At 44.6% G+C, this 22,696-nt stretch overlaps 3 protein-coding genes across 3 annotated transcripts in view; all 3 read right to left on the bottom strand.

Moving 5' to 3' along the window:
- Nucleotides 1–922: 922 nt before the first annotated feature.
- On the bottom strand, nt 923–11,293 carry LOC138505071 (mucin-2-like). Its single transcript, XM_069625394.1, has 3 exons — nt 5,595–11,293; nt 1,207–4,328; nt 923–1,002 (listed from the first exon to the last, which is right to left on the bottom strand). The coding sequence occupies exons 1-3, from the start codon at nt 11,291–11,293 to the stop codon at nt 923–925; spliced, it is 8,901 nt and encodes a 2,966-aa protein (XP_069481495.1).
- On the bottom strand, nt 4,340–4,879 carry LOC138504642 (integumentary mucin A.1-like; the record flags this gene model as incomplete). The annotated part of the gene is made up of 1 exon (XM_069625238.1): nt 4,340–4,879. A coding segment is annotated over one exon (540 nt), but the record flags the coding sequence as incomplete, so codon positions are not given.
- Nucleotides 11,294–13,772: 2,479 nt separating the features above from the next.
- The window catches only part of LOC138505070 (mucin-6), a 58,114-nt gene continuing 49,190 nt past the window's right edge, over nt 13,773–22,696 (bottom strand). Inside the window, exons 17-20 of the mRNA XM_069625393.1 lie at nt 21,272–21,334; nt 20,558–20,582; nt 19,660–19,770; nt 13,773–13,872 (exon numbers count right to left, since the gene is read on the bottom strand). Coding sequence (XP_069481494.1) covers nt 13,773–13,872; nt 19,660–19,770; nt 20,558–20,582; nt 21,272–21,334 — 299 coding nt within the window. The remainder of the gene's footprint in view (nt 13,873–19,659; nt 19,771–20,557; nt 20,583–21,271; nt 21,335–22,696) is intronic.

The following is a 22,696-nucleotide window of genomic DNA, read 5'->3' as shown; positions in this document are numbered from 1 at the left end:
GTCTCAGTGGGGGCAAAATGCCACCAGATGTCTCTTTATGGTCGTAGAAGCTGATAACCTTTTCCCTACTGGTCTGGTTAGGAATAAAGAATTCTGAGTCGAAGGAAGAGATAGAAAAAGCAAGTACAAAGCCGGCTCCTACGATGCCGTGGGTGGGGAGGAAGCATAGATTCACTACATTGAAGTGGTTCGGTGTCACTAAAGGCCCCACCGGGGGTGGGCTGGGATGGAAGGGGACCGGGAAAGAGCAACAGTGGAGTACCTGCCCTGCTGTGACAGCACTGGTACAAGCATGCTTAGACTGGACTGCCACGTGCTCTTTGCTGTCTTAACTAAACCTCTGCCGCAGTTGACCCTCAATAACCTATTGGAGGAGGATGGTTCCTGCACCGGAACAGTTGCCAGTAATGCAAGCAATCCGTTTGGCCCTATGAAACCACTCAATACGTAGCCTCTCTAGCATGAGTTCATGAAAAAGCATTGTTTGGTTTTAATCCTTTTGCCAGCTCAACTTTGTTGCTACTCTTATTTGAGACATGCCAGCTTCCCACATGTGATGTTAGCAATGTCCAGATCACGCTTACAGTATACTTTTCATGACACCAGACACTGAATACCACATTCTTCAAAGATGCCATGATCCACCTTGAACACTTAAATGACATCATCAAATGTCCCCCACGATTTCACAAGAGAATCAGGCCCCTAAAACCTGGAGGCAATGCTTTGCCAGAGCAGCGGTTTGACTTTAACATTTCTTTCTCTGAGGAAATTGCAGTTAACCGCTATCGTTTGTTTTCTTGTGTTTTTAAATCCGAAATGCACATTTCACAACAGTGGTGTCAGCATTTAGGGCAATGATTGACATCTGACAGCACGGTTACATTTTGATATGACTCAATTTTGTCACAATTTACTTGGCTCACACAATGAGCATAGGTTTGACTGGTTTGTTCACATTTCTATGAGCAGCTGAGTAAATATCAGACAGATAATGCCTCCCTGAAAATCAAGTGTGAACAAAATAAAAAGTGCTCAAAATTACCTAAAATAATGAAGACATTGAACAAGATTCATTACAGTGCACACGTACTCTTTTGAAGACGGGGAGCAAAGCATTATTCACGATTCACGCTGAATGCATGGCTAAATGTGAATAGATACTGGCTTGTATGCAATAACATCAACACACAATAAAAAACTTACATGATAGTGTTGATGACATTCCTGTTGTTGGACCCGTGGATAATGTGGTCGGTATTTCATTAGATGAGGTACTAAGCGTGGACTTTATTGGGGTAACAGTGGATGGTAGTGTTGATGTCCTAGTTATCCCTGAGGTTGTTGATGCTTTAGTGGAGGTTGGTAACTGAGTTGTTGTTTGTTTTTGGGCGGTTGGTCCCTGAGTTGAAATTGTAGTAGTTGGTGTCTCAGTTGTGATTATTGGAGTTGGTGATGGAGTTGTGGTTGAAGTATGTGTGGTTGATGGTATTGGGGTGGTTGTGGTGGTTGACTGTGTAGTTGATGTTGTAGTGGTTGGTGTTTGGGTTGATGTTGTAGTAGAGGGTGTCTCAGTTGTGGTTGTTGTAGTTGTTGTTGGAGTACTGGTTAAAGTATGAGTGGTTGTTTGAATTGGGGTGGTTGTGGGGGTTGACTGTGTAGTTGATGTTGTAGTGGTTGGTGTTTGGGTTGATGTTGTAGTAGTGGGTGTCTCAGTTGTGGCTGTTGTAGTTGTTGTTGGAGTACTGGTTGAAGTATGAGTTGTTGTTGGTATTGGGGTGGTTGTGGGTGGTGGCTGGATAGTTATAGTGGTTGGTGTTTGGGTTGATATTGTAGTTGAGGGTGTCTCGGTTGTGATTGTTGTAGTTGTTGGAGAGGTGGTTGAAGTATGAGTAGTTTTGGTGGGGGTCTGGGTAGTCGAAATTGTAGTGGTTGGTGTTTGAGTTGATGTTGTAGTAGATGGTGTAGTAGATGGTGTCTCAGTTGTGATTGTTGTAGTTGTTGTTGAAGTGGTGGTTGAAGTATGAGTGGTTGTTGGTATTGGGGTGGTTGTGGTTGGTTTGTGGGTAGTTGATGTTGTAGTGGTTGGTGTTTGGGTTGATGTTGTAGTAGATGGTGTCTCGGTTGTGGTTGTTATAGTTGACTGTGTAGTTGATGTTGTATTGGTTGGTGTTTGGGTTGAGGATGTTGTAGAGGGTGTCTCAGTTGTGGTTGTTGTAGTTGTCGGAGTACTGGTTGAAGTATGAGTTGTTGTTGGTATTTGGGTGGTTGTGGTTGGTGTCTCGGTAGGTGTTGATGTTTGGGTGGATATTGTAGTGGAGGGTGCCTCGGTTGTGATTGTTGTCGTTGTTGGAGAGGTGGTTGAAGTATGAGTTGTTGTGGTGGGGGTCTGGGTAGTCGATATTGTAGTGGTTGGTGTTTGAGTTGATGTTGTAGTAGATGGTGTTTGGGTTGATGTAGTAGAGGGTGTCTCAGTTGTGATTGTTGGAGTTGGGGTGGGAGTGCTGGTTGAACTATGAGTGGTTGTTGGTATTGGGGTGGTTGTGGTTCGTTTGTGGGTAGTTGATGCTGTAGTGATTGGTGTTTGAGTTGATATTGTAGTAGAGGGTGTCTCAGTTGTGGTTGTTGTAGTTGTTTCTGGGGTGGTGGCTGTAGTATGAGTTGTTGTTGGTATTGGGGTGGTTGTGGTGGGTGTCTGTGTAGTTGATGTTGTAGTGGTTGGAGTTTGAGTTGATATTGTAGTAGAGGGTGTCTCAGTTGTGGTTGTTGTAGTTGTTTCTGGGGTGGTGGTTGCAGTATGAGTTGTTGTTGGTATTGGAGTGGTTGTGGTGGGTGTCTGGGTAGTTGATGTTGTAGTGCTTGGAGTTTGAGCTGATATTGTAGTAGAGGGTGTCTCAGTTGTGATTGTTAGAGTTGGGGTGGGAGTGCTGGTTGAACTATGAGTGGTTGTTGGTATTGGGATGGTTGTGGTTAGTTTGTGGGGAGTTGATGCTGTAGTGGTTGATGTTTGAGTTGATATTGTAGTAGAGGGTTTCTCAGTTGTGATTGTGGTTGTTGTTGGAGTGGTGGTTGAAGTATGAGTTGTTGTTGGTATTGGAGTGGTTGTGGTGGGTGTCTGTGTAGTTGAAGTTGTAGTTGTTGGAGTTTGAGATGATATTGTAGTAGAGGGTGTCTCAGTTGTGGTTGTTGTAGTTGTTTCTGAGGTGGTGGTTGCAGTATGAGTTGTTGTTGGTATTGGAGTGGTTGTGGTGCTTGTCTGTGTAGTTGATGTTGTAGTGGTTGGTGTTTGGGTTGATGTAGTAGAAGGTGTCTCAGTTGTGATTGTTGGAGTTGGGGTGGGAGTGCTGGTTGAACTATGAGTGGTTGTTGGTATTGGAATGGTTGTGGTTGTTGTCTGCGTAGTTGATGCTGTAGTGGTTGGTGTTTGAGATGATATTGTAGAAGAGGGTGTCTCAGTTGTGGTTGTTGTAGTTGTTTCTGGGGTGGTGGTTGCAGTATGAGTGGTTGTTGGTATTGGAGTTGTTGTGGTTGTTGACTGGGTAGTTGATGTTGTAGTGCTTGGAGTTTGAGTAGATATTGTAGTAGAGGGTGTCTCTGTTGTGATTGTGGTTGTTGTTGGAGTGGTGGTTGAAGTATGAGTTGTTGTTGGTATTGGAGTGGTTGTGGTGGGTGTCTGTGTAGTTGATGTTGTAGTGGTTGGTGTTTGGGTTGATATTGTAGTAGAGGGTGTCTCAGTTGTGGTTGTTGTAGTTGTTTCTGGGGTGGTGGTTGAAGTATGAGTTGTTGTTGGTATTGGGGTGGTTGTCTGGGTAGTTGATGTTGTAGTGGTTGGTGTTTGAGTTGATATTGTAGTAGAGGGTGTCTCAGTTGTGGTTGTTGTAGTTGTTGTTGGTGTACTGGTTGAAGTATGAGTGGTTGTTGATATTGGGATGGTTGTCTGGGTAGTTGATGTTGTTGTGGTTGGTGTTTGGGTTGATATTGTAGTAGAGGGTGTCTCAGTTGTTGTTGTGGTTGTTGTTGTTGGAGTGCTGGTTGAACTATGAGTTGTTGTTGGTATTGAGGTGGTAGTGGTTTGTGTCTGGGTAGTTGATGTTTTAGTGGTTGGTGTTTGAGTTGATATTGTAGTAGAGGGTGTCTCAGTTGTGGTTGATGTAGTTGTTGTTGGAGTACTGGTTGAAGTATGAGTGGTTGTTGATATTGGGGTGGTTGTCTGGGTAGTTGATGTTGTTGTGGTTGGTGTTTGGGTTGATATTGTAGTAGAGGGTGTCTCAGTTGTGGTTGTGGTTGTTGTTGTTGGAGTTGGAGTGCTGGTTGAACTCTGAGTTGTTGTTGGTATTGAGGTGATAGTGGTTTGTGTCTGGGTAGTTGATGTTTTAGTGGTTGGTGTTTGCGTTGATATTGTAGTAGAGGGTGTCTCAGTTGTGGTTGTTGTAATTGTTGTTGGAGTGGTGGTTGAAGTATGAGCTGTTGGCTTTTGAGTGGTTGTGGTGGTTATCTGGGTAGTTGATGCTGTAGTGGTTGGTGTTTGAGTTGATATCGTAGTAGAGGGTGTCTCAGTTGTGGTTGTCGTTTTTGTTGTCAGAGTGGTGGTTGAAGTATGAGATGTTGTTGGTATTGGAATGGTTGTGGTGGGTGTCTGGGTAGTTGACATTGTAGTGGTTGGTGTTTGGGTTGATGTAGTAGAGGGTGTCTGAGTTGTGATTGTGGGAGTTGGGCTTGGAGTGCTGGTTGAACTATGAGTTGTTGTTGGTATTAAGATGGTAGTGGTTTGAGTCTGGGTAGTTGAAGTTGTAGTGGTTGGTGTTTGGGTTGATATTGTAGTAGATGGTGTCTCAGTTGTGGTTGTTGTACTTGTTGTTGGAGTACTGGTTGAAGTATGAGTGGTTTTTGGTATTGTGGTGGTTGCCTGGGTAGTTGATGTTGTAGTGGTTGGTGTTTGGGTTGATATTGTAGAAGAGGGTGTCTCAGTTGTGATTGTTGTAATTTTTGATGGCGTGGTAGTTGAAGTAGGAATTGTTGGTTTTGGAGTGGTTGTGGTGGTTGTTTGGGTAGTTGATGCGGTAGTGGTTGTTGTTTGAGTTGATATTGTAGTAGAGGGTGTCTCAGTTATGGTTGTTGTAGTTTCTGGGGTGGTGGTTGCAGTATGAGTGGTTTTTGGTATTGGAGTGGTTCTGCTTGTTGTCTGGGTAGTTGATGTTGTAGTGCTTGGTGTTTGAGTTGATATTGTAGTAGAGGGTGTCTCAGTTGTGGTTTTTGTTGGAGTGGCGGTTGAAGTATGAGTTGTTGTTGGTATTGGACTGGTTATGGTGGGTGTCTGGGTAGTTGATGTTGTAGTGGTTGGTGTTTGGGTTGATGTTGTAGTAGAGGGTGTCTCAGTTGTGGTTGTTGTAGTTGTTGGAGTACTGGTTGAAGTATGAGTGGTTGTTGGTATAGGGGTGGTTGACTGGGTAGTTGATGTTGTAGTGGTTGGTGTTTGGGTTGATGTAGTAGAGGGTGTCTCACTTGTGATTGTTGGAGTCGGGGTTTTAGTGCTGGTTGAACTATGAGTTGTTGTTGGTATTGAGGTGGTAGTGGTTTGTGTCTGGGTAGTTGATGTTGTAGTGGTTGGTGTTTGGGTTGATATAGTAGTAGAGGGTGTCTCAGTTGTGGTTGTTGTAGTTGTTTCTGGGGTGGTGGTTGCACTATGAGTGGTTGTTGCTATTGGAGTGGTTCTGCTTGTTTTTGGGGTAGTTGATGTTGTAGTGCTTGGTGTTTGAGTTGATATTGTAGTAGAGGGTCTCTTAGTTGTGGTTGTTGTTGGAGTGGTGGTTGAAGTATGAGATGTTGTTGGTATTGGAGTGGTTGTGGTGGGTGTCTGGGTAGTTGACATTGTAGTGGTTGGTGTTTGGGGGGATATTGTAGTAGAGGCTGTCTCTGTTGTGGTTGTTGTAGTTGTTTCTGGGATGGTGGTTGCAGTATGAGTGGTTGTTGGTATTGGAGTGGTTGTGCTTGTTGTCTGGGTAATTGATGCTGTAGTGCTTGATGTTTGAGTTGATATTGTAGTAGAGGGTATCTCAGTTGTGGTTGTTGTTGTTGGAGTGCTGGTTGAACTATGAGTTGTTGTAGGTATTGGAGTGGTTGTGCTTGTTGTATGGGTAGTTGATGTTGTAGTGATTGGTGTTTGGGTTGATATTGTAGTAGAGAGTGTCTCAGTTGTGATTGTTGTAGTTGTTTCTGGGGTGGTGGTTGAAGTATGAGTTGTTGGTTTTGGAGTGGTTGTGCTTGTTGTCTGGGTAGTTGATGTTGTCGTGCTTGGTGTTTGAGTTGATATTGTAGTAGAGGGTGTCTCAGTTGTGGTTGTTGTTGTTTGAGTTGGAGTGCTGGTTGAACTATGAGTTGTTGTTGGTATTGAGGTGGTAGTGGTTTGTGTCTGGGTAGTTGATGTTGTAGTGCTTGGTGTTTGGGTTGATATTGTAGTAGAGGGTGTCTCAGTTGTGGTTGTCGTAGTTGTTGTTGGAGTACTGGTTGAAGTATGAGTGGTTGTTGGTATTGGGGTAGTTGTGGTTCGTTTGTGGGTAGTTGATGCTGTAGTGGTTGGTGTTTGAGTTGATATTGTAGTAGAGGGTTTCTCAGTTGTGGTTGTTGTAGTTGTTTCTGGGGTGGTGGTTGAAGTATGAGTTGTTGGTTTTGGAGTGGTTGTGGTGGTTGTCTGGGTAGTTGAGACTGTAGTGGTTGGTGTTTGAGTTGATATTGTAGTAGAGGGTGTCTCAATTGTGGTTGTTGTAGTTGTTTCTGGGGTAGTGGTTGCACTATGAGTGGTTGTTGGTATTGGAGTGGTTGTGCTTGTTGTCTGGGTAGTTGATGTTGTCGTGCTTGGTGTTTGAGTTGATATTGTAGTAGAGGGTGCCTCAGATGTGGTTGTTGTTGTTTGAGTTGGAGTGCTGGTTGAACTATGAGTTGTTGTTGGTATTGAGGTGGTAGTGGTTTGTGTCTGGGTAGTTGATGTTGTAGTGCTTGGTGTTTGGGTTGATATTGTAGTAGAGGGTGTCTCAGTTGTGGTTGTCGTAGTTGTTGTTGGAGTACTAGTTGAAGTATGAGTGGTTGTTGGTATTGGGGTAGTTGTGGTTCGTTTGTGGGTAGTTGATGCTGTAGTGGTTGGTGTTTGAGTTGATATTGTAGTAGAGGGTTTCTCAGTTGTGGTTGTTGTAGTTGTTTCTGGAGTGGTGGTTGAAGTATGAGTTGTTGGTTTTGGAGTGGTTGTGGTGGTTGACTGGGTAGTTGATGCTGTAGTGGTTGGTGTTTGAGTTGATATTGTAGTAGAGGGTGTCTCCGTTGTGGTTGTTGTAGTTGTTTCTGGGGTGGTGGTTGCACTATGAGTGGTTGTTGGTATTGGAGTGGTTGTGCTTGTTGTCTGGGTAGTTGATGCTGTAGTGGTTGGTGTTTGAGTTGATATTGTAGTAGAGGGTGTCTCCGTTGTGGTTGTTGTAGTTGTTTCAGGGGTGGTGGTTGCACTATGAGCGGTTGTTGGTATTGGAGTGGTTGTGCTTGTTGTCTGGGTAGTTGATGTTGTCGTGCTTGGTGTTTGAGTTGATATTGTAGTAGAGGGTGTCTCAGTTGTGGTTGTTGTTGTTTGAGTTGGAGTGCTGGTTGAACTATGAGTTGTTGTTGGTATTGAGGTGGTAGTGGTTTGTGTCTGGGTAGTTGATGTTGTAGTGCTTGGTGTTTGGGTTGATATTGTAGTAGAGGGTGTCTCAGTTGTGGTTGTCGTAGTTGTTGTTGGAGTACTGGTTGAAGTATGCGTGGTTGCTGGTATTGGGGTGGTTGTGCTGGTTGACTGGGTAGTTGATGGTGTAGTGGTTGGTGTTTGGGTTGATATTGTAGTAGAGGGTGTCTCGGTTGTGGTTGTTGGAGTGGTGGTTGAAGTATGACTTGTTGTTGGTATTGGAGTGGCTGTGGTGGGTGTCTGGGTAGTTGACATTGTAGTGGTTGGTGTTTGGGTTGATATTGTAGTAGAGGGTGTCTCAGTTGTGGTTGTTGGAGTTGGAGTGGTGGTTGAACTATGAGTTGTTGTTGGTATTGAGGTGGTAGTGGTTTGTGTCTGGGTAGTTGATGTTGTAGTGGTTGGTGTTTGGGTTGATATTGTAGTAGAGGGTGTCTCAGTTATGGTTGTTGTAGTTGTTGTTGGAGTACTGGTTGAAGTATGAATGGTTGTTGGTATTGGGGTGGTTGTGGTGGGTGACTGGGTAGTTGATGCTGTAGTGGTCGGTGTTTGAGTTGTTATTGTAGTAGAGGGTGTCTCAGTTGTGGTTGTTGTAGTTGTTTCTGGGGTGATGGTTGAAGTATGGGTTGTGGGTTTTGGAGTGGTTGTGGTGGTTGTCTGGGTAGTTGAGGCTGTAGTGGTTGGTGTTTGAGTTGATATTGTAGTAGAGGGTGTCTCAGTTGTGGTTGTTGTAGTTGTTTCTGGGGTAGTGGTTGCACTATGAGTGGTTGTTGGTATTGGAGTGGTTGTGCTTGTTGTCTGGGTAGTTGATGTTGTCGTGCTTGGTGTTTGAGTTGATATTGTAGTAGAGGGTGTCTCAGATGTGGTTGTTGTTGTTTGAGTTGGAGTGCTGGTTGAACTATGAGTTGTTGTTGGTATTGAGGTGGTAGTGGTTTGTGTCTGGGTAGTTGATGTTGTAGTGCTTGGTGTTTGGGTTGATATTGTAGTAGAGGGTGTCTCAGTTGTGGTTGTCGTAGTTGTTGTTGGAGTACTAGTTGAAGTATGAGTGGTTGTTGGTATTGGGGTAGTTGTGGTTCGTTTGTGGGTAGTTGATGCTGTAGTGGTTGGTGTTTGAGTTGATATTGTAGTAGAGGGTTTCTCAGTTGTGGTTGTTGTAGTTGTTTCTGGGGTGGTGGTTGAAGTATGAGTTGTTGGTTTTGGAGTGGTTGTGGTGGTTGACTGGGTAGTTGATGCTGTAGTGGTTGGTGTTTGAGTTGATATTGTAGTAGAGGGTGTCTCCGTTGTGGTTGTTGTAGTTGTTTCTGGGGTGGTGGTTGCACTATGAGTGGTTGTTGGTATTGGAGTGGTTGTGCTTGTTGTCTGGGTAGTTGATGCTGTAGTGGTTGGTGTTTGAGTTGATATTGTAGTAGAGGGTGTCTCCGTTGTGGTTGTTGTAGTTGTTTCAGGGGTGGTGGTTGCACTATGAGCGGTTGTTGGTATTGGAGTGGTTGTGCTTGTTGTCTGGGTAGTTGATGTTGTCGTGCTTGGTGTTTGAGTTGATATTGTAGTAGAGGGTGTCTCAGTTGTGGTTGTTGTTGTTTGAGTTGGAGTGCTGGTTGAACTATGAGTTGTTGTTGGTATTGAGGTGGTAGTGGTTTGTGTCTGGGTAGTTGATGTTGTAGTGCTTGGTGTTTGGGTTGATATTGTAGTAGAGGGTGTCTCAGTTGTGGTTGTCGTAGTTGTTGTTGGAGTACTGGTTGAAGTATGCGTGGTTGCTGGTATTGGGGTGGTTGTGCTGGTTGACTGGGTAGTTGATGGTGTAGTGGTTGGTGTTTGGGTTGATATTGTAGTAGAGGGTGTCTCGGTTGTGGTTGTTGGAGTGGTGGTTGAAGTATGACTTGTTGTTGGTATTGGAGTGGCTGTGGTGGGTGTCTGGGTAGTTGACATTGTAGTGGTTGGTGTTTGGGTTGATATTGTAGTAGAGGGTGTCTCAGTTGTGGTTGTTGGAGTTGGAGTGGTGGTTGAACTATGAGTTGTTTTTGGTATTGAGGTGGTAGTGGTTTGTGTCTGGGTAGTTGATGTTGTAGTGGTTGGTGTTTGGGTTGATATTGTAGTAGAGGGTGTCTCAGTTATGGTTGTTGTAGTTGTTGTTGGAGTACTGGTTGAAGTATGAATGGTTGTTGGTATTGGGGTGGTTGTGGTGGGTGACTGGGTAGTTGATGCTGTAGTGGTCGGTGTTTGAGTTGTTATTGTAGTAGAGGGTGTCTCAGTTGTGGTTGTTGTAGTTGTTTCTGGGGTGATGGTTGAAGTATGGGTTGTGGGTTTTGGAGTGGTTGTGGTGGTTGTCTGGGTAGTTGAGGCTGTTTTGGTTGGTGTTTGAGTTGATATTGTAGTAGAGGGTGTCTCAGTTGTGGTTGTTGTAGTTGTTTCTGGGGTAGTGGTTGCACTATGAGTGGTTGTTGGTATTGGAGTGGTTGTGCTTGTTGTCTGGGTAGTTGATGTTGTCGTGCTTGGTGTTTGAGTTGATATTGTAGTAGAGGGTGTCTCAGATGTGGTTGTTGTTGTTTGAGTTGGAGTGCTGGTTGAACTATGAGTTGTTGTTGGTATTGAGGTGGTAGTGGTTTGTGTCTGGGTAGTTGATGTTGTAGTGCTTGGTGTTTGGGTTGATATTGTAGTAGAGGGTGTCTCAGTTGTGGTTGTCGTAGTTGTTGTTGGAGTACTAGTTGAAGTATGAGTGGTTGTTGGTATTGGGGTAGTTGTGGTTCGTTTGTGGGTAGTTGATGCTGTAGTGGTTGGTGTTTGAGTTGATATTGTAGTAGAGGGTTTCTCAGTTGTGGTTGTTGTAGTTGTTTCTGGGGTGGTGGTTGAAGTATGAGTTGTTGGTTTTGGAGTGGTTGTGGTGGTTGACTGGGTAGTTGATGCTGTAGTGGTTGGTGTTTGAGTTGATATTGTAGTAGAGGGTGTCTCCGTTGTGGTTGTTGTAGTTGTTTCTGGGGTGGTGGTTGCACTATGAGTGGTTGTTGGTATTGGAGTGGTTGTGCTTGTTGTCTGGGTAGTTGATGCTGTAGTGGTTGGTGTTTGAGTTGATATTGTAGTAGAGGGTGTCTCCGTTGTGGTTGGTGTAGTTGTTTCAGGGGTGGTGGTTGCACTATGAGTGGTTGTTGGTATTGGAGTGGTTGTGCTTGTTGTCTGGGTAGTTGATGTTGTCGTGCTTGGTGTTTGAGTTGATATTGTAGTAGAGGGTGTCTCAGTTGTGGTTGTTGTTGTTTGAGTTGGAGTGCTGGTTGAACTATGAGTTGTTGTTGGTATTGAGGTGGTAGTGGTTTGTGTCTGGGTAGTTGATGTTGTAGTGCTTGGTGTTTGGGTTGATATTGTAGTAGAGGGTGTCTCAGTTGTGGTTGTCGTAGTTGTTGTTGGAGTACTGGTTGAAGTATGAGTGGTTGCTGGTATTGGGGTGGTTGTGGTGGTTGACTGGGTAGTTGATGGTGTAGTGGTTGGTGTTTGGGTTGATATTGTAGTAGAGGGTGTCTCGGTTGTGGTTGTTGGAGTGGTGGTTGAAGTATGACTTGTTGTTGGTATTGGAGTGGCTGTGGTGGGTGTCTGGGTAGTTGACATTGTAGTGGTTGGTGTTTGGGTTGATATTGTAGTAGAGGGTGTCTCAGTTGTGGTTGTTGGAGTTGGAGTGGTGGTTGAACTATGAGTTGTTGTTGGTATTGAGGTGGTAGTGGTTTGTGTCTGGGTAGTTGATGTTGTAGTGGTTGGTGTTTGGGTTGATATTGTAGTAGAGGGTGTCTCAGTTATGGTTGTTGTAGTTGTTGTTGGAGTACTGGTTGAAGTATGAATGGTTGTTGGTATTGGGGTGGTTGTGGTGGGTGACTGGGTAGTTGATGCTGTAGTGGTCGGTGTTTGAGTTGTTATTGTAGTAGAGGGTGTCTCAGTTGTGGTTGTTGTAGTTGTTTCTGGGGTGATGGTTGAAGTATGAGTTGTGGGTTTTGGAGTGGTTGTGGTGGTTGTCTGGGTAGTTGATGCTGTAGTGGTTGGTGTTTGAGTTGATATTGTAGTAGAGGGTGTCTCCGTTGTGGTTGTTGTAGTTGTTTCTGGGGTGGTGGTTGCACTATGAGTGGTTGTTGGTATTGGAGTGGTTGTGCTTGTTGTCTGGGTAGTTGATGTTGTCGTGCTTGGTGTTTGGGCTGATATTGTAGTAGAGGGCGTCTCAGTTGTGGTTGTGGTTGTTGGAGTGATGGTTGAAGTATGAGTTGTTGTTGGTATTGGAGTGGTTGTGCTTGTTGTCTGGGTAGTTGATGTTGTAGTGCTTGGTGTTTGAGTTGATATTGTAGTAGAGGGTGTCTCGGTTGTGGTTGTTGTTGGAGTGGGGGTTGAAGTATGAGTTGTTGTTGGTATTGGAGTGGTTGTGGTTAGTTTGTGGGTAGTTGATGCTGTAGTGGTCGGTGTTTGAGTTGATATTGTAGTAGAGGGTGTCTCAGTGGTGGTTGTTGGAGTGGTGGTTGAAGTATGAGATGTTGTTGGTATTGGAGTGGTTGTGGTGGTTGACTGCGTAGTTGATGTTGTAGTGGTTGGTGTTTGAGTTGATATTGTAGTAGAGGGTGTCTCAGTTGTGGTTGTTGTAGTTGTTTCTGGGGTGATGGTTGAAGTATGAGTTGTTGGTTTTGGAGTGGTTGTGGTGGTTGTCTGGGTAGTTGATGCTGTAGTGGTTGGTGTTTGAGTTGATATTGTAGTAGAGGGTGTCTTTGTTGTGGTTGTTGTAGTTGTTTCTGGGGTGGTGGTTGCACTATGAGTGGTTGTTGGTATTGGAGTGGTTGTGCTTGTTGTCTGGGTAGTTGATGTTGTAGTGCTTGGTTTTTGAGTTGATATTGTAGTAGAGGGTGTCTCAGTTGTGGTTTTTGTTGGAGTCGTGGTTGAAGTATGAGTTGTTGTTGGTATTGCAGGGGTTGTGGTCGGTGTCTGGGTAGTTGATGTTGTAGTGGTTGGTGTTTGGGTCGATGTTGTAGTAGAGGGTGTCTCAGTTGTGGTTGTTGTAGTTGTTGTTGGAGTACTGGTTGAAGTATGAGTGGTTGCTGGTATTGGGGTCGCTGTGGTATTTGTCTGGGTAGTTGATGTTGTAGTGGTTGGTGTTTGGGTTGATGTTGCAGTAGAGGGTGTCTCAGTTGTGATTGTTGGAGTTGGAGTGCTGGTTGAACTACGAGTTGTTGTTGGTATTGAGGTGGTAGTGGTTTGTGTCTGGGTAGTTGATGTTTTAGTGGTTGGTGTTTGGGTTGATATTGTAGTAGAGGGTGTCTCAGTTGTGGTTGTTATGGTTGTTGTTGGAGTACTGGTTGAAGTATGAGTGGTTGCTGGTATTGGGGTGGGTGTGGTATTTGTCTGGGTAGTTGATGTTGTAGTGATTGGCGTTTGGGTTGATATTGTAGTAGGGGGTGTCTCAGTTGTGGTTGTTGTAGTTGTTTCTGGGGTGGTGGTTGCAGTATGAGTGGTTGTTGGTATAGGAGTGGTTGTGGTGGTTGTCTGGGTAGTTGATGCTGTAGTGGTTGGTGTTTGAGTTGATATTGTAGTAGAGGGTGTCTCCGTTGTGGTTGTTGTAGTTGTTTCTGGGGTGGTGGTTGCACTATGAGTGGTTGTTGGTATTGGAGTGGTTGTGCTTGTTGTCTGGGTAGTTGATGTTGACGTGCTTGGTGTTTGGACTGATATTGTAGTAGAGGGCGTCTCAGTTGTGGTTGTGGTTGTTGGAGTGATGGTTGAAGTATGAGTAGTTTTCACTGGATGGGTTGTGGTGGGTGTCTCGCTTGTCGTTGTGGTGGTTGGTGTTTGGGTTGAAATTGTTGTGGGAGTCCCAGTTGCTGTAGATGTATGGGGCGATGTCCTAGTTGAGGTCTCGATTGTGGTTGACATTGGTGTTGAATGTGTGGATTTTGATATGGTTGTTGTTTCTTTTGCAGTTGTAATCGGTGTCCTCTTTGTGGTAGGTGGTATCTCAGTGGTCATGATAACAGTTGGTGTCACTGTTCTGGTTGTTGGTGTTGTTGATGGTGCAAGGGATGATGTGGGTTCTCTGCTTGGTGTTTGTAAACTCGTTTTTGTCTCAGTTGTCGGAGTTGATTGTGTTGTAGTTGTTTTTGTAGCTGTTGGTGTCTCCGGCTGTGTTGTTAGTGGCTTTGTTGTGCTGGATGGCACGCTTGATGCTATGGGAAACAAAATATGAAGAATATACATTACATAGCGAAGGTGTTACCCCAGATTTTTCTAATCTATATATATATATATTTATAAAGCAGAAAATCTGTTAGTTTGTTCCTTATACAATTCCACAACGTTCAACCAGTCTGCACCACATTTTTCATAGTTACCTGTTAGGACCCTCTGGACATTACTGGCTGCATGGCATTTGGACACCCCACCACTTTCCCTCTATCATAGCCCCTACACACATGAGATGGTTGCCTGAAATCAGCGAAACATAAATGTGGTTGTAGAAGGACCTGACAAAGCCCATTTTAAGCGTAGTGACACAAGGGACAAAACTCCTTCAAAACCACATTTTAAGGCCCTAGGATGCACCATTTCCAGGCTATCTGTACAGGAGCACACCACGCCAGGGTGATGTGACAGCTGAGGAGAGTGCACAGAAGGTCCGAGTATGCTGCAGCACACCAACTCTCACCTTCCCGCCACGTCTGCTCTGAGGCATGCCAGCCACCAGCCACAAGTGCCCATTCTGAGTGCAGTTTGAGTCAGAGTGCAAAGCACATCATGCAGTAAGCAACTCGGAACATTGTCCTACAGGATCATTGATTTTCAACAATTGATGAGTGTGTTGTAATGTCTGTCTACTGAAACCACTTGGAGTATGGGTACGTTTTGCTAGCGTGTTAAATTAACAACTTTGAGTTAAACTATGAAGCCCAGCTTTGAACTCCTTGGATAAGAAGCAATGAGTCCAATGTAATTTACAGCCATTTAAAGAGGAAAAGCGAGTCAAAAGTCCTTGCTCAATACCAACTACATCTCAGATGTGCAGATATTAGATAGTTTCACTTTTTAATTTGCGAACCATTTAAAACTCATAATGCAGTGAAGAATGAAATACTACTACGTGTCGATTCCACACAACACGACATCATGATTTAATGATGCTGCAGACGTTGCAAAATATATTCGTGTTACCTTGTGATGTCTCCCATCTGTCCATTTGTTGATTTTCAATAAAGATGAACATTTCATTCCGAATGCCCTTCCCTTTCTAGAGGCCATTTTCAACAAAAAACACTTTGCACAGTAACTGCAAAGCACAATGATTTACATTACAGGGATTTAAGCCCACAACTTGGTGTTCTCTAGCCCCACCCAGTCTTTTGCATCTTTCCGTCACGGAGATTTTTAGCAGTACGGAGTGCCAACCATGCTTAGCTTCCACACCGGGCACTAGACCTTCTACCTCTCATGTGAGGTCGTCTTTTTCATCCTGGTGCCATAGGAGGCCAAAGACATAACGACTCGTAGGAAGGTCCCACCATTACGGGGAGGTTCCATTTTTCCTGCGATGATCCAGACCCTTTCAGGGACATTGAGCAGGTTGAGCTGCACCCTTTAACCTTGGATGTGAAGGCTGCGGGAAGGGTTGCACAGGGATCGTTGTGCTAATCTGATGGTTATGGTGGCTATGGTCCTTCTCTGTGTGATGGTTGTGATGCATTGATGTACCATTCTGTGCTGATCAATCACAAAGAATCATGCGTTTTGCAATGGAAACCCAGCGAGCATCATATGTTTCATTGTTTCATGACAGTGTACAGGAGTAGCGACCAGTGGGGAAAAAAAATCCCAGAGTTTTGCATTTATAACTGAATAAAAGAAGAGGCTATGTGACCCAGGAGGAACAATTATTTTTGGAATTTAAACAAATACTGGATGATATCTGTGTTCTCCTTTGAACCCGCCCCTTGCCCAATTTGAGGTGCACCTCTACTCACCTCCTCCTCCCCTTCCTCCCTCCTTTGCTAATCCCACAGTTGCTGAGATTGGCGACCAGGGCCCTTATGTGCTCTTCTGGGCCTTGGCCTCCCAGACCCAATCACCTTCAGCATCTGCCCACTCCAAGCACTTGCCTGTCACCCACTGGCCTATGCCACTGTAGGCCTGCACTTACCTATTTATTGGCAGCTGACCTCCCCCTAGCACTTCCTCCAATGGGCACTTACATTTGCTGCCCAATCACGAGCACGGGCACTTGTAGCACTTTATACCCCCCACCCCCCCAGGCCCCCTCACACTCCTTTCCTCCCCTCTCACTGCACTTGCACATTCTGAATGCTCACAAGGCCTAGTAGGTCCGTCGTTATCCTTCAGTGTTTTAATTTGTCTAAATCCCATATTCCCTCCCTGTTGCTCTGCAGGCGCTTTGAAACACATTTACTTTCCTGTATAAGAACCTTACAACTGCACAATAAATACATAAAAATAAAAATAAATTCAATGCCTTGCAAGGTGGTATGAATTGTGAAGTCAAAGAAAGAAAAGAGAGAGAGAAAACGAAAGAAAGAGGACTCGTGAGCTATGTGAGCCGCTGCAGTCCTACAATAGCAACTTGTGAGTAATGAGGAAGTGAGTATTAGTGTCTGTTTTCCTTTAAGGATATGCTAGATATTTCCATACTGTACTATTTTTTCCCCATATTGACTGAATAAATGGACTCATGATTTTGTTTTTTGTGGATGTTAGGGTTCACATTTAACATGGATTTATTTGGCAAGGCACATAGTCGTTTTGGTTGCATGTGTGCCTCTGTGTGTCCCACTGTCCCGCATATCTAAGCAGCGCTGCCACTGTTCTCTTTTGGTCAGTTGGCTTGGTTTCACCTTTTGGAGGTATTCAGTAAAAATGTTGCCAACAAAAATGTAGTCAGTGAAAAAGTTGTGGTAAAATACCTTTGCAGTGAAGAAGTTGCTTAGCAAAAAGTAGTCAAAAAATGCAGCTGAAAAGTAGCCAAAAATGTAGAGCTGCGTGGGTAATTGTTTGGGTTAAGGAGGGTTTATGGTCTTGTGATCACCACGTTTAGGGTTAGGAAAGAGTTTAGAGCAAGCGTAGGTGTCGGTGTTAGAGTAAAAATGTTGGGGTTTGGTTAGGGTAGATTAAGTGTCAGGGTATGGGTTTGGGTAAGTGTTAAAGAAAAGAATACAGAGTGCTGGCGTAGGATAGCGGTTAGGATAAACCTAGAGGTTAGGGTAAAGTGAGCAGTAGTGTACGTGGTAGAGATGCAGTTAGGGTATGGTTAGTATTACAGCAAGGGTTTGGGCTACGGCAGGGGCTATGTAATTTGTGGCGATTTGCTGATGGGGTTGGAGATAGGTTCACTGTTCATTTTCTATTTATTTTGCATTCAATAATATGCAAATGAGATGCTTTAGCGCACTGAAGGATTAGTGTTATGCGAGAGTTCATGGTAGAGCAAGGGTTGTAATTAGAGTTAGGGGAAGGTTTATGAATGGCGTGAGGGTGATTGTGGAGGTCTCATTAGAGGTTTGGGTCATATTTAGGGTTACAGTCTTGTACTTTTGTGTATTTAAAAATAGCTTTTTGGCGACCTTATTACTGGCAACATTTTCACACTTTGCATTGCTTGTGTTGAATGACTTTTTGCTGACTACATTTTCACATGGCCACCTTTTCCTGGGGGACATTTTCACACAGAACCCTGTTGGACATCCAGGTAGACCAGGTCTCAAGTGGAGGCACCTTACAACCGATGAGTGAGTAAAAGTGAGTATTGTGCAAACTGGTTTGTTATATGCAAGCCCAGTCAACAAATGCAGGGAAAACTTAGTAATAAGGTGGCAGAGAGCTTACCTCGTATGTGGTTGTATGCGCATACCACCCTTTTATGGGGTTTCTGGCAGTATGCATGTACCGTGTAAATGAGGGGTCTGCAACTTTTCTCTGTCCAGATGTTTTGGACTACAACTCTTATCAGTTTGAGCCAGAAGTTAATAGTGAGGGATCATGGGTGTCATACTTCAAAACATCTGGGGAGCCACAGGTTGCAGATTCCTGGCATACATCAAGAGTCTTTTATAAAAACTGGAAGCACCATTAGGACTCAAACCTATGATCTGTTGCTTCCCAGGGTGTCTGTGGCACTGCACTCATACTCAATACTTAATGCATACCGCGATGGTTCTTTAGCCACACTGAGTCCAATGGGAATGGGAATTAAAATTGCGGAAGCTATGCAGTTGCCTGACCTGGGATGATGCGACTAATTGATGAAGTTAAACAAAGGACATGGGTCTGAAGTGCTTACGTTTCAGATATCAGTGAGAGACAGGACAGACAGGAAGCCCACTCAGGCTCTACCCTGTCTACGCCCCTGTTACAATTTCGCTTTTCCCCCCAAAGACGCAAAAGCGGGAGGAGGGGGTGCTATTTGTTCCACATTGTACAAGATCATGCACCACTTTTGCTGAAGGCATGATCCCAACAAGTTCACAGTGTCCGACTTATCTGTCATTAGTTACTTCAAGCTCTGGCAACAAGTTACATTTGGATTCAAGTTGGGAGGACGCTGCTTCCCTTTGAAATTCTACATAAAATAAATAGCCCAGTGAAATGGAAACGCAGCCAGATTGTTCCTTTTGCAGCTTGGACCTGTCACCCTTAAGCAGGATTAAAGCTTTATGGGTTCAATAGAGGTCAAGAAGTGCATACCTTGTGGAGGCGTTTGCCAGGGCTGTGCCCCGGACTTGTTTGCTAGCACTGGCACTTATCTCAGTTCAGTTTTCATGAACAGATCTGCTTTGCATATTTTCTTTGCAACTTTGCTTACTAATTAACCGCGAACAAGGACCCCAGTGATGCACTGATGTGTAGTGAGCTTGTCCTTGCGGTGAGGGGTGAATTCACCATGGCATTCAGATCTAATGTTCCAAAGGGTTCTCTCAATTGGGCCTCAGATTGCTCATACATCAGAAGACTTAGCAAGTCCATCAAATATTTAGAGGGTATTTTAGAAACCCTGCCATGGTACTGCACACTCTCTTAGCCCAGACCTTCAATCCCACTCAGGAGTGAACTGCGTACTCCTTTTTCAGAGCTGGTCACTGAACAACTTCAGCGTGACTGGTTAAACTCCATGCAAAGTCACATGACTTTGCACGCCCAGATCCCACACAGACAGTGACAGAGGAACTGGTATCGCCATGAAAATGCTTTTTATTTAATTGGTTTTAAAAGCATTGTTCTTGTACCAACTTGAAGCCAATCAAACTGGCACCAGATTTATAAAATGGGATTTTTTGGAAGGGAATTTCCATAATATATCGTAGATTTCCAGTTTGTAAAAACATACGATCTTCCCATATATTTTTACCTTGGAAACTCTTCTTCTATAGTGGATCTCCAGCGATAAACCTCTGAATGAGGCCTCTTCGCTGTGTCTTCCACGTAATGCTCAGAGACTGGCTTGGTCTCCAATTTGTTGAATCTCGCAAGTATGAGTCTGAGGTATAATTTAGCAAGGCCCATACTTTGAGGGAAACAGTGGAAACCCAGACCCATTTACTTAGGCTTAGAGTTTTTACTAGATGGCTTCGTTCACCTGGTACTCATTCGAGCAGAGAAGCTGGGCCATTCACAAATAGCAGTGACCCAAAGACATCTTGTAAAATGGCTCATTGGACTCACCATGTCTTGAAACCTAGGGATGTAAAATGATGCCTTGTGGGCATCGATGTTCCGATTGATCTGACTTTTCATGCACCTGCTCCCACCTTTAATCGGTGTAAGGATTCTACTAGAGTTTGAGGTCCACATTTGCATCTAAAATGAATGAGACGAATGATCTTTCCATGCACCTACAGGTCATGAAGGATTTCGACTGATCATGACAGAGCTATAGTCAGTAGATGGGTGGGCCAACAATGCAAGAACTGTTTAGACACCAACAACTGTCCAAGAGCAGAATAATATCATCTTACTTGTTACAGGAGTCGTCACTGTAGCTGTTGTTACAGGAGTCGTAGGAGTCGTCACCGTTGCTGTTGTTACAGGAGTCGTCACTGGAGCTGTTGTTGATGTGCTTAGTGGTACTAGAATAAAAAAAGTGCAGAGTGTAAGCATTCATGAGTGATTAAGAATAGAAAACAATCATTCTAAAAATCTGAATCCATAATTGGAAGGATAGCTCGCTCAGAGGCAGCGCGTTTGTCTTGGAAGCAAGACAACGCCGCGCAACACAGGTTTGAATGCCGATTGCGCGCGTAGAAACCACTTGCTGGTATTATGCCCGTTATAAATTAACCATAAAATACAAATACATAAAATGCATTATTGTGGTTAACTGGCAAGTATAACAAGAGGTCTTTGCATTAAAGTCTTGTTAGACCACATCGTAGACTGTCTGCCATCATAGTGCCCAATACACAAGTTTCCTGCTGAAGCACTTGTCCCCTTTATGGGCTGGGTTCTTATCACCTAAGTGTTCAGTTGTCTTTAAAGATGTCATCTAGCGCCAGTGGTAGAAGGGTACCACACAAGGTAGTGGACCTGTGGTCTTGGCAGGGGAGAGGCTAGACGGAAGCATAGTGCAACATGTAACAAGGTGTTGCAGCCAGGGCATGGCAATGGTCGAAGCGGCTAGTAACTAAGGCTCTGATTATAACTTTAGACTTGCACAGGGACATGAATGGACACATCTTCTATATGGAATGCTGAATATGGTCGTAACAAGTAGAGACATGGTAGACCTAAACAGATCAACATAAAGTAGTGGAACACCGCTCCCCGCCGATCACTGCCTGGCACCTAAGAAACTAATCCTAGGATGGGGTAGGCAATTGTACAGTTGTCTGGTGATAAAAAGGGCCAGGTATTTACCTGGTGTTAGGAGACCCACCGTAGACTACAGTCATAAACTAACAAGGTCTGGATTATGCTTCTGGGATAAAGCAAGCAGAGGGCAACGGACTGGTCTGAATGTGACATTTCCCAGAAAGCGAGGTGAATCAGTCAACAACATGCCAGATTTGTAATCACTTTGCATTGAAAATACACTGAGCAGAATACCTGTGTACATGGTATATAGATGAACAATTATTAAAAAAGCCGATTATAGGTCTCAAAATAAGCACTTAAGGGAGGTTTTGGTGGGGCTGAAGGATTTTCAGATGCATTTTCTCTAGGGCGGGGTCTGAAAGAGGTTATTCAAATCTGTTCCTTAAAGGATCAATGTACACAACCAATGGGGAGGGCAGCACAGGGCCGCTAATGAGCAAATGCTGTCTGGCCTCTGGTCTGGTCATCCTCTTGAAGCCTTGTTCTGAAGGTGAGGTGGGGATAAGAAGACTGGGAAATTCAACCTTGGAAATCAATGTGAGTGGCAGGAGTAAGCTTTTCGAAAAAGTGCAAAGAGTTCCTTGGAATTTCCTGCAGCAGGATTTCAATCTTGTGGGCGCAATACAAATGAGTGCAGGCAGTCAATTCACATTGGAAGTTGCAATGCCTCGCCTTAGCTACTGTTGAAGGACCAGTCTGTCTAGCCTTGTGAGTAGGGTGCTGGGCAATCTGCATTATTTGCTGCAGTTCACTTACCACAAGGCACACACTTTCCTTCCTCTGGATTGTAGTATTGTTCAGGCGTACACTTGTAACATCCTGTGAGGGAGGCAAAGAAAAGGGAAGTTAAAAAAGCCAAAGCAGTTTTCAAAGCGGAAAGGACATTGCCTGAAAAGTTTTCCTAGCACGCTGTCTCGTGTCTCGCCTCTTCCCGCGATTTTCAAAGCGGAAAGGACATTGCCTGAAAAGCTCTCCTGGCACGCTGTCTCGTGCCTCGCCTCCTTCCGCGATATTAGTAATTAGGTCCTCCATTTTGAGGTTGGACGGGATTAAACTATTTGCATGCATACTTCATACCGTGGTATGGACCTGGTGTGGGGCCTCAGTGGGGGTAGCAGAAGCCAGCCGTAGGGCATGCGTCACAACTGCCGGGGTAATGCCCCCCACCCGCCCCGGCATCGTAGCAATGGCCACTCCACGCATGTACATTTTTAATTCGTCACCAAACAACAGAAAATTGAGAATATGCTCTAACATTTAGGCCCCGCTTGCCTTGTTCATTGGTGAAAACAGAGCCATGTTGCAATTTTCAGGCACGTGTGGCCTGGTTTATTTATCACCGGAAACTTTATTTTAGATATAGCTGTAATGGGTGTCTTAGTTACTCTTGACCAACATGAATAGCAATAAACGAAAATACGTCCCGGTTCTAAAGTAAATAATGTATGCCTGGCGGCTGGGGAAATAGACCCCCGGACCCCCAGTCCATGAGAATGTTTATTTTTAAGGAAGCGTTCTAATAGTCTCAGCACTTCTGGTTCTGTTAAAAACACCCTCCATTTTCGACAAAGAACTCTTTTGTGTTTGGGGAGCCGCTGGGTGTTTGCCAGAAAGCAAAATGTACCTAGTTATAACATAGTTGCCCCCAAAAACGTACCCTGTAAAGATGCATTAAATATCCCTGCTCCACCACGCAAAGCTGTTGCCCCCCAGTGTCACACTGGGATGCCCCCCAAGCAGCTTCCCCAGGATCACCATCAAATGCTACAAAGTCAAGGGATGTGTCCATTGCCGTGCCAGTGACTGCTACCCAGCCGGGCCAGATCCACTGATGATCAGTGCTGCACACCTGATGCTCACCAGTTCCATGAGACAAAGGACATCTATTGTACCTTATCTGGCCCATCAATGTCACATATCTTCCCCCTCTCTGTTACCCCCCCACCTGGACTCTTGCCTGAGGACCTTTCTGTTGCCAGAATTCTGGAGCTTATACTGAGGCTGCCAAGCCTCCTGCCGTCCCGCCTCATATGCGCTGCGCATTCAAGTCATTGCCTGTGTGAGGTGCCGCTTCTTTCCTGCTCTCCAAATGTCTGATGACTTGTGATGGATGAAAGACTGCCTGAGAAACGTGTGGCACCTGTGCCACCTCTGGTGCGGCATAGCAGTCCCTTGTCCTCA

Source organism: Ambystoma mexicanum, chromosome 11 (genome assembly GCF_040938575.1).
Source record: "Ambystoma mexicanum isolate Mex_15411 chromosome 11, UKY_AmexF1_1, whole genome shotgun sequence".
NCBI lineage: Eukaryota > Metazoa > Chordata > Amphibia > Caudata > Ambystomatidae > Ambystoma > Ambystoma mexicanum.
The sequence above is the reverse complement of the archived record's forward strand: the minus strand, read 5'-3'. Positions and strand labels throughout refer to the sequence as shown.